At 38.2% G+C, this 11,562-nt stretch overlaps 1 protein-coding gene across 2 annotated transcripts; it reads right to left on the minus strand.

Annotated features, from left to right (window-relative positions):
- Positions 1-5,210: 5,210 nt before the first annotated feature.
- On the minus strand, positions 5,211-7,437 carry LOC104611400 (F-box/LRR-repeat protein At3g48880-like). 2 transcript variants are annotated; one of them, XM_088892753.1, is made up of 2 exons: positions 6,863-7,437; positions 5,211-5,846 (listed from the first exon to the last, which is right to left on the minus strand). In XM_088892753.1, the coding sequence occupies exons 1-2, from the start codon at positions 7,312-7,314 to the stop codon at positions 5,507-5,509; spliced, it is 792 nt and encodes a 263-aa protein (XP_088748879.1). In that variant the 5' UTR covers positions 7,315-7,437; the 3' UTR covers positions 5,211-5,506. The 2 variants fall into 2 exon arrangements, with proteins under 2 accessions (XP_088748879.1, XP_010276725.1); XM_010278423.3 differs by having other exon boundaries at positions 5,211-5,999; positions 6,863-7,435.
- Positions 7,438-11,562: the final 4,125 nt, after the last annotated feature.

The following is an 11,562-nucleotide window of genomic DNA, read 5'->3' on the forward strand; positions in this document are numbered from 1 at the left end:
GAGCCCCTAGACATTATTATCATGATCCTTAAGATATTTCAAGTACAATACACCATGATTTTCATGATCCTTAAGATATTTCATGTACAAAGTACTGCATTCCATTGTGGTAACCAAGCAACATGCCTAAATTGCTTACTTCACTATTAGTAAATGTGATGTCAGGACAAAGAATAACCAAGTAAATCAGCCTTCCAACCAATTGATTACTTAGGAAAATTTACCAAGGCATCTTTCATCTGTACATTAATTTTGTCAATGCTGTAAAGATATTAGATGCTTCTTTGAAATGATTTATGTGCTCAAATCTAAATTTTTTGTTCTTTTGCAGGATTATCTGTCAGAATGGTTGCAGCTGGTGCTGAGCATACAGCTGCAATTACAGAAGATGGCAAACTCTATGGTTGGGGCTGGGGTCGATATGGGAACTTGGGTTTAGGTGACAGAAAAGATCGACTAGTACCTGCTCAAGCTTCTTCTGTTGATGTATGTTGACCAATTCCGTGAAATGGTTTTTTTTTTTATCCAGAGTTATTTATACAATCTAAATCATCACCTTGGGTTCTATAACATGGCATTTATTACTTTCCTTCTTGTTAGACTTCTTATGTAAATTGAGATCTGATTATATTTGTAAACCTTTATATATTTCCTGACTGGTTAAAATAAACCTTATCAAAAGAAGGCAGGAGTAGGAACACCTTTTATCTTTTTTGGAAGGAGGGATGGAATTAAGGATCACTGGAATCCTTATGCCAATCTTACTGGAAAACAGCTTAATATTGTTTATTTTCATGTGGTATCTTTAGGAAGATGAACATTGATGAGTGATATGATGAAACCAACTGGATTATTGAGTTGTGAAAGGTTAGACAACCAAAAAACACCTGAATTTTGTTTCTTTTCAATGTGGCACTTTTGAGAAGAAATTGATGAACGATCCAGTAAGAGAAATCCAAAAAGAAAAAAAATTGAGTTCTAAATCTAGGATGTCTTATTATGGAATACTGTGGACTCTATGGAAGTTTAGTCATAAAGTTATGTGGTGTCTATGCAAAGGGACAAATAGAGGAAATTTTTAAAACAAATCTTTAACGACAGAGAGAATGTTACCTTCTCCTCTCTTGCTCGAACGAACAAAGATCGGCGGTGCTTGCTTGTAATTTCCTCCTCAAACACAAAGGGATTCCCCTTCTCAAATGAACCCTAACTATGCAATTTTTCTTTCTCGTGAAGATTCAAAAATCCTCTGCAATACTCTCCAATTTTTCAGATCTCGTGAAGAACCTTGTCTTCGCGCGGTTGTCTGCAATACTCTCCAAGTTTGTCTTCTACCAAAAGAGTCTGTCGATTTCTTGTCGACAGAACCTTAACTTCGTGCAGGAGAAATTAAATCTACAATCCTCTACAATAATCTCCAAGTTTGTCTTAGTGCAGGAGAAATCCTCTGCAATCCTCTACAATCCTCGACAAAGCTTGTCTTTCGCGTGGGAGAAAAGATTTTTCTCTCCCCGCGTTTCTCCTCACGTGGTAAGATTAGACTGGTTTAATACCGGTTTGATTCCAGTTTATTTCACTAAGTAAACTTAAACGGGTTTAATACTGATTTGATTCCGATTTATTTTAAAATCTGCTGAACAATCCGCCGCAGCAGGTTTTAAAATGAATGTAGGCGGCGGTCTTTCAGATATCCCTATAGCAGCGGTCATAAAGACCGCCGGCTATGGCCTTTTTTTCTTGTAGTGAGATTCACGGTCGCTATTTTAATGTGAATAATAGATTAGTCTACCTGGCTGTGGTGAAGGAAGGTTAGAATCCATTGAATGTATGGCAAAACCATGTAGGATGGTTGGCGAAATTTCAAAAGATTTCTAAACCTTTTATGAATTCAATTCCCTGATTTTTTAAAAAACAACATTTTTTTAGAATCTATCTTGTACTAAATCGGACCATATTTGAAACCAAACAAAAGAGGCATACTTGACAGGGATTCCACAAATGTAACTCTCAATGTGGTAATTCATGCCCAAATCAAATCTTAAAACCAGTCTCTACTAAATATGGCACAGTTTAAAGTTGAAGGCAATTCAATAATTCAGTTTTCAACAAAACTACAATCCAACAACTTGGGTCGTGTTGGGGAGGTAAACACAAATTTTCTCTATATTTTTCTTGCAAACATCAGAGAAAGAACTGATGAAGATCAACAAAAAGTGAAGAACGAACAAGGTTTCTTGGGCGGCAAAGGGAGAAGGCAGAAAGCTAAAAGCAAAGTTTGGTTTGGAGCAATTCGCCTCCTCTCCTTTTATAACCTTTCTGGAGCACCTCTCCTAATCGAATTAGGAGTTTTTATCCAAATCTTTATTTGGATCTGGACTCTATCAAGAGATAAGTCTTATCCTCTTAAGAGGGTGCTCTATACCCATATCCAAATCCAGATTTTCTCATGTCACATGACAGCTTAATTAATCATGTGACATCTTAATTAATCACATTAATTATAGGCTTTTGACCGATTAGACATATGGCTCACGACCCAAGAGTGTTGCTGGCCTATTAAGGTTTGATTTGTATGGCATGGGACCCCACAATGACCTCATATAAGCTTACATGGGTTTGGCCTAACCTTTGTGAAAAGGCCTGGCCAAATTCACTACTAAATGTAGTGAACCCTTAAGCACATCACTATGGACTCAAAATGGACCCAACATTTATAGTTAAATGATCATTGAATCCAACCATCCTATGAAAATCCAAGGATAATGGACTTAAGTAAGATATAACCCATTAGGTAATCAGCCCTTAATGGTTTCTTATATTTAACCTCTTAGCCCATAATGATCAAACACTATGCGATAGGGAATGACCTCTCCCTTGACGGCAAAGTGCAGTGTCACACTCTCTGATCGGATGGATCATAGGAATTAAAATATTTTGAAAACAGTTTTCTTAAAACATAATATATATAATTTTTTGCAAAACCAGATCTCAAACACGGTTGAAATCCACTGTCGATAGTTTAGGTTTCCATCAGAGAGAGTGTAGTTCCAATCATTCACTCTACCCGACAAAGGGGTCGATCCTATCACTATGATCACCCACTTAAGTGAATTCTCAGACTGCCCCAGCATACCCAATTTTTGACTCATAATGGATCTCACTAATGGGCATATCAAAGACAACCCAATCCGACACCCATGTGTAGTACCATAATCAAGTCTAGGGGTTACGTGTAACTTTCCAATTTTTCTCATCTATCTACAAGATCTAAGGCATAACTAAAAAATGGTATGAGTTTAGTGTTTCAATCAAACACACACTACATGTGCATTAGGTCTTACCTTAACAACTAAGACAAACTGCCCCAACTTCTTTGGCAGTACATTAGTGTTAGTGTCAACCTTGGTAGGATAAATTCCCCAAGTCTATCCAACGGCTGAGAACATTCTAAATTAACGCGGGTCTCATAAGTGTCTAGTTTAAGGGGTAAAATGACAGAACATACCAATATTAACATGAAACAATAATGTACATTTATTCATTTATAATAAATGTTTCTATACATCAACCTAATTGGAGTTAATGGCATACACTATTTAATATGTGGTTGTGATTTATTCATAGAGAATTTCACTATATTTAATTCCCAATAGTGAAGAGATATATTTACCAATAGGGGTGTGAATTGAATTGGATTTAGTCCAATTCGATTCGATCCAATATAAATCCATTACAAATGGACTAGGTTCAATCCAATCCAATGAATATTTTGGACTATATTTTGGACCGTTCCAAAACAATGTCTGGACCGTCTAATCTGTTCAAATATGTTTTAATTTAGATTGGTTTCAACCTAAACATGGTCTATATCAATGCATCAGATATTGTTTCAATCCAACCCAACTCAATATTATTTCATTATGGACAAACCAAGTCCAATCCAATCCAATAAATCCTTTGCATCAGTAAATTTGGATTGGTTTAATTCAATGTCTTGTTGGTCCGTTCAATTCATCCAAATTTTAGTTTGGATTGGTCCATTTACACCCTTATTTACCAATATTAATAAGAAATTCAATTAGTTTTTAAATCACTTTTTTAAACTTTTCCTTCGTTGTTTAATCTCCCAATTACTTCATTTTTTAAGGTGCTTGAAAAACAACTCTTACCATGTGTCACAAAACTTCTTTTTTTTTTAATTCAAAATTTTTTGTAACCTAAAGCTTAAAAGCAAAAGCTTATCCAAAGGGAGAATCAAAATGACTAATCAACACCCTCCACAATAGTCATTCTACCGTTCAAGAGGAATATATAGAACTTCCGAAGTTATTACAGATTCTAAAACCTCTTCCTAAGACAAAGTAGCTAGGGGTGGCAATTTTTCACCCAACCCACTGAACCTACCCAATTAACCCACACATTATCTAACCCACCCAGCCCGCTCATTTACTTGGCGGGTTGGAAATGGGTTGATCACCCATTGGGTTAATTTAAATAGGCTGGTTTGGGTTGTTGACAACCATTGCGTTAACCACTAAATACATCTTTTTAATTTTCTTCATTTGAATGAAATAATTTATAATTAATGCATTATCTTTTTATTAATTATTGATTAAAATTAGTTTTGTCTCGAATCAATACACTTCACTCAAATCGACATAAATCCAAATCAACTTGACCCGAATTCGGATCATCTCAACTTGGTTTAAATATGAATAAATCCAATCACCTCGGTTCAATGCGTTTGGGTCGATCAGACTAGTCCGAACCCAACCCGATTTGGGTCGTCCCGAATCCAAAACAGGTCCAAGGTGGGGTGATTTGGCCTAGATCCCGATCCGACCCAACTCATAATCCGCCCCACTTGATTTTCCCAGTCTGGATTGTCTGGTATGATCCGTATCTACACATCCCGACTCGAATACGGGACTGGTCCGATTTACTTCTCTTGTCCCTCTTTGAGCCAATCATTCAATCCTAAACCCGTGCACAAACTTGATATGGGCTGGTCCAAGTCAATCCACTATTGACTGAACCAATATGATTTGATCTGACTGGATTGATCTAGATCTAAATGATTCAACCACTCTTGATGTGATTAGCTCAAAGACAATTAAATTAGATAGTTCAAGTTGGTCTGACCGGTTTGAACCTAAGTGGTTCAGTCAAACCCAAAATCCGAATAGAGTCAAATGGCTTCATTGCCTATGTAAAAATAACATGCATATAATGTGATTTGAACATTCACCACTTGTGTAAAAATAACATGAAGAGGGAATTAGATTTTTGTTTTTAATTACATAAATATAAGATTAATGGGTTTGGGCGGGCTGAATTAAGTTAAAGTGGGTTTGGATTAAACCCAATCCATTTAATTTTATGTAACTGGATCATTAATGGATTGACAGGTTAGATGAATTGGGTTGAAATTCAACCCAAACTAAACCCAATCCAACCAGCCCAATTTCCACCGCTAAAAAGTAGCAAACACCAACTCTTAGGTCATTCAATCAGAGCCAGCATCGGAGTCCACATCTCTAGAAGAAATATGCTCATCAAACCACCAGTCTTCATAGATTTCTGAACCCTCAGGCTTGAATCTCTTGATATGAGAAGCAAGCATCAATATCTCCTCATCATCAGCCTCAAAACCGATGCAGTTCCTCACATCCAATTCCACCAGCTCTTTGCATCCCTCCAGTATCGTTACAAGACTCTCACGCGGCAGAGAAGAATTTTTCAGGTGCAAATACTTTATCTTGGGCAACTGGGTTGCAATCGCTAACGCTGCTTCATTGTCGATGTAGCCTTTTGTGCCAAGCCCAGAAAAGTTCTTGCAGTTCAGACTAATTTGGGTCAGAATTTCCTTGAAGCAATTTAATATAGTTCCCAAGTACAAGTACCGCAATTCACTCCATTTGCTTACAAATTCTAAAATATGGTTCTCTCCACTGACTACTAACTCAGAAGGAAGTCCTATAACTTGCAAAGAAGGGCACCTATTAAAAAAAATTTATGATCAGTATATAACACAATAAAAACAGCCTATTCTAGCATTATAATCATCTCTCCTGATTTGATGTTGTCCTAATCCAAATTAGATGAAATGAACATGTATTGGGCTGTGCAACCAATTATAAAATCCCACACTAATCACCTACAAACTTTATGAACCATAGACCCAAGATTTCGAAAAACTTGACAAGTGAAATCCACCATTTCGAAACATTGGACAAATGGGCCCAAAATTCTTGATTAGTACATGTAATTTGCCCGGTGCTATTTTGGTCTCCTAACTTTAAAAATGAGATAATTCAATATTCGAATTTTTAAAATATGATATCTGTCATTAATCAATAATTAATTTTTTACTAAGTGACAATTGAAAAGGACATAAATGTTCTTAGAACATCATTTAATTTTCTTTATCAATTATCTAAGCATTAACAAAAAATTAATCATCCCAAATCCTTGTTTCTTATATTCAAAAAGTTGGGGTTAGATTTGAATAGAAGAAGCAAAGATTTGAGACTATTAGATAACACTGAAAGGGCATTTATATCTTTTTAAAATATCATTTAAAAAGCTGATTAATTCATCACGTACTAGATTGTCCCATTTAGAAAAATTTGAATACTAAATTATGCATTTTTAACTTCTAAGAACAAAGTGGTCGGAAATTTTCCGTTTATTTAATCCATCTCAGCAAAAAGAAAACTCCATTATTTCTGAACGCTCGTCGGTTACTGAGATTATAAAATTGTAGCCTAACCCGCCCCTGACCATCGTTCAGACTCCAGACCTACCTTAACATGAAAAAGAGAGAAACTGATTAGCATGCATAGAGAGAGAGAAATCTTACTCATTGGAGACGTAAGCGAAGGCCTCCAAGCTACAGCAACCTGGAAGAACAAGCTTGACAGAAGATTTACAGCTTCGATCGACTACAAACTTAATGAACCCAGTTACAGAGAATTTATCTGCATGGTATTCATCCATGTATCTCTCCATAAAAGGGCTTGATGGCCAACCGCCGAGTTTCGGAAAAGTGAGATTCTTCCAGCACTGTGGATCAAGAGAGGCATTGTACCATGATTTGCAGACGAAGGGCACATCCAAGATAAGTGATTCCAGTCCCACCACCTCAAATACCTTAACCAAACAATCTTTATTCATCTCCTCCCATTTCCTTTCTTCTTCAATTACTACAGCTTTTCCATGGGATTCTTCCATCCCTTTCTGTGTCTTTCTTTCTCTCTCCTCCCAGTTGGTTTCTTTTTCAACAGTTCTCGTGTTTCCAAGGATTCCTTCCATCTCTCACTTGATCACTTCACTCCACTTCTCTTCTTTCGATGGAATTATTTTCGCTGGACTCGAATCCGCATCCCTTTCGATGGAATTATTATTCTTTCCTATCTCCGCACATCTCTCTCCTCGTTTATATATTAAGCAGAAGAAGGGACTGGATAATGCTTCGGTCTAAGGTAAAGCGTAAAACAAAATAAATGAGTTCCTTACAGGTGAAGTAATAACCTCTTTGGGCCCATCTCTTTTTAGCGCACTCTACGGACGACTTTTCATAAACGTTTTATTTCCCAAAGCCCCGAACGCTCTGCACACGTTAGGAGGCAGTCGTCTAGTTTTGTTTCCGAAACCAGGTTTCAAAGGAGGTTGGGGTTTAGGAATGGCAAAGGGGCAGTTTCGGGGTGGAGATTATATTCTCCGTTTCATGTTCTGTTTAGGATAAAATTTGTCTTCCATCTCTAATTTGCAAGAGGGATGGGTCATAGGGACCTGAATCCCTAATTTTTTTAGATAATAGTGTTTTTTTTTTTAAAAAATAAATTTATATAAAATAAATAAAATTATTAAATTGGGGACAGGGAAAATTTTCATTCTAGTGAGGGTGGCAATTGAATGGGTATGGGTTGAGCTTTAACCCAATCCATTCAACCCGCTAACCCGTTAATAATCCATTAAGAGAAAAATAAATGAGTCGGATTGCATCTAAACCCACCTTGATCCAATCCAGTCGACTCAATTCGTTATTTTTTAAATCATTAAAATACAGAAAGAAGTAAAAAAGGTACAAAAATTACAGGAAAAGGTAATAAAAATATAGAAAAATGTATGGAATAAAAAATAATTGAAATTGTAGAAATATAACGAAAAATCCATAAATTACAGGAAAATGCATTTAAAAGCACAGAAAATTACCAACAAACATTACAAGAAAAAGCATTTTTAGCGGCAGTTTTGGAACTGACTGAAGGATGACTACCGCTACACAGGAGGCACATATTGAGTATTTTTTTTCCTTCCCGTGCTTCTTTATCTTCCTTTTTATTTTTCATTTCTTCCTCTTTACGCCCTCTTCATCTCTCTCATTTTTCTCGCACTCTATGCTTCTTTATTTCTTTTTATCTCAAATCAGAACAAAATAGAAAACCAAACCGAAGAAAGCAAAGTAGACTCCGGATCTTCTGCCCATGTCTACCCACAATACACTACCCCTGTGAATTAGAAACATCTCCCCCTGCATAATACTATGCAGGAGGATGAGATGTTCTCCATGTGTGGTTGCGATGTTATGTGGGTAGACGTATGCAGAGTTTGTGCGGGTAGGAGATCCGGACTCTGCAAAGCAACCTTTGTGAGCAAGGGGGAGATCGGATGCTTAGACTCCCTATTCATAACTCGTCTCCCACCCATAACTCTCACGATCTCTTACTCTCCAGAGCCTATCCCCTATCAAATCCATTCATCCAATGACATTGTTACATTTTTTGGATAATTCTTCAGCCCGACTTTGGTTTGTCTCTTACTTCCTTCTCTAGGGTTTCAATGTCAATTCCATTTTAGCTTGCACGAAAACTCAAATTTTTAATCAATTTCATAGTGTTTTTGAAAGAATGGTAGGATCCATCGTATGGACGCCATAAAGATTGCGGAATGGGTGGGTGAATTTCAAAAATTTTTCTACCTTCTTCAAACTGGGAATCGTATTCCCTAATTTAAGAATGCAATATTCAAGGATCCTACTTGAACCAAAACCGGACCAGATCTAAACCAAAGACAAGGGAGGAATTATACCTGATCTAGAGAAGCAGTATCTCCCAAAGTTGGTGTTCACGCCCAAAGAGGACACCGAGATCCGCTCCCGCTGAAGATGACACAGCTGTATGTGGAACGGAACCAGCAGAGTGCAGCCTACACACTGAATCCTTCACAAGAATCCTCTGGAAACTCTAAGCACCAAATCTTTTCAGTTCTTTCTGCAAAACTGATATCAAGAACTGATTTCTTGATTTCTTTCCTTCAAAGATCGAATCTTGTCAGAAAAAATGGCGGCGGCTGGAGGAGAACTCCTGAGATGAAGATGGCTGAAATTGCTTCTCTTCTCTCTGGAGTGTGTATGAAATCCAATCTCAATTCGTAGGATGATTTCTTGCACACAAACCCTATGTTAAAATTTTGATCTTGTTCTCTTAGAGTTTCTCCTCTTTTCTTCTTGATTAAGAAACCTCCCTAAGGAGGAGTTATCCCAATCCAAATCAGTATTTGGATAGGGATAATCTTAATCCTATCTTCAGATTAAGTTAGTTTACTCCTGATCTTATCAGGAGGTTACCAGATTCAAATCGGATTTGAATTTGGTCTCCCAGAGTGGATAAGGTTAATGGCCCAATCCTTTTGCTAACTTTAATCTCAGATCCGCCCCATAAATGGGTGATCATATCAGCCCAGTTCGAAATGGGCTTTTGGCCCATTAAGTGTTCAGTGCTTAACTAGTTTCCAACCTTCTGCCCAGTTGGGTTTCTTTGTATGGCATGGGACCCAAGCATTGATCTACACACCAGCCACATGAGTTCGGCCCAGCCTTCATTACAAGACCTAGCCGAATTCACTGAGAAGCTCAGTGAACCCCTGAGCCCATCACATGGACCCTATGGGCCCAACACTTACATTAAGTGGTCCCTGGGCCAAGCCATCTTATAAAAACCCAGGGACTGTGGGCAGGTGCAAGATTAGCCCATCAGGTATTATCCTAAATGGCCTTACACTTAACCTCTCAGCCCATAATGATCAAGCACTACCCGACAAGAGAGGACCTCTCCCTCAGCTGCAAGGAACAGTATTGCACTCTCCACTCACATGGATCCGGGGAATTAAAACCATTTGCAAACATTTCAAAACCGTACAAATATTTATATATATATATATATATATATATATATATATATATTTGCAAAACAAAATTCCAACGATTGAAATCAACTGTCGGCAGTTTGGTTTCCATTAGAGATAGTGCATTACCGATCATTACTTTTGTCTGACGAAGGGGTTGATCCTATCACTATGATCACCCACTCAGATGAATTCTCAGACTGCCCCAACATGCCCAATTTTTGACCCCCGCTAAGGATCTCACTGATTGGCATATCAAAGATAGCCCGATCCGACACCCAGTGAAGTGTCATAATCGAGTCTAGGGGTCAGGTGTAACTTTCCAGTTTTGCCCATCTGTCTCCAAGGTTCATGGTAATACTGGAAATCTGGTCCGGTTCAAGGATTCGAGTAATCCCATACTACATATGCCTTGGGTCTTACTGGTGGCCGAGACAGACCATCCCAACACTTGGCGGTACACCAGTATCAGCCATGGCAGGATAAATCTCCCCAGACTTATCCAATGGCTGTGAACATTTAAAACTAACATGAGTCTCATTAAGAGTTCAATTTTAGGGTTTTCCACAGAATTATACCAAACAACATGAATCAAACATGCACTTTATTTATTTACACTAAATATCAAAAGTACATCAAATCAGATTGAAGCTAAGGGCATACAAAACTGTCTAACAGCTCCCACTTGCACTTAGGTCCAATCTGGTACAAGCCGGAGTCCCATACTTTCCACATGTTTCTCAAACACCTTCTGTGTGAGTGGCTTAGTCAATGGGTCTGCCACATTATCTACTGATGCCACCTTTTGAATTAGGATGTCCCCTCTACCAACGATCTCCCATAGTACGTGGTACTTCCTCTCGATATGCTTTGACTTCGAGTGGGCCCGAAGCTCTTTAGCTTGGGCAATCGCTTCATTGTTGTCACACAACAACGGGATGGGTGATGTGCTGGATGGAATCATTCCCAATTCGTGTATGAATTTTTCATCCACACGACCTCCTTGGCAGCTTCACTTGCGGCAATGTACTCGGCCTCAGTTGTGGAATCTGCAGTGGACCCCTATTTGTTGCTTTTCCAGTAAACAGCGCACGATCCTATCGTGAAAACATACCCAGATGTAGACTTTCTATCATCTGGATCCGACTGGAAATCGACATCAGTATACCCTAGAACTTGTAGTGAACTACCATCGAATACCAGACAAAACTCTTTTGTCCTTCGAAAGTATTTGAGTGTGTTCTTCACAGCAGTCCAATGCTCCTACCTTGGGTCGGCCTGGAATCTGCTTACCACACTCATCGCCTGAGCAATGTCTGGGCGAGTGCACAGCATGGCATACATGATGCTCACTACGGCTGAGGCATAGGGAAT

This window comes from Nelumbo nucifera, chromosome 8 (genome assembly GCF_055504915.1).
Source record: "Nelumbo nucifera cultivar China Antique chromosome 8, China Antique-T2T, whole genome shotgun sequence".
NCBI classification, from domain to species: Eukaryota; Viridiplantae; Streptophyta; class Magnoliopsida; order Proteales; family Nelumbonaceae; genus Nelumbo; species Nelumbo nucifera.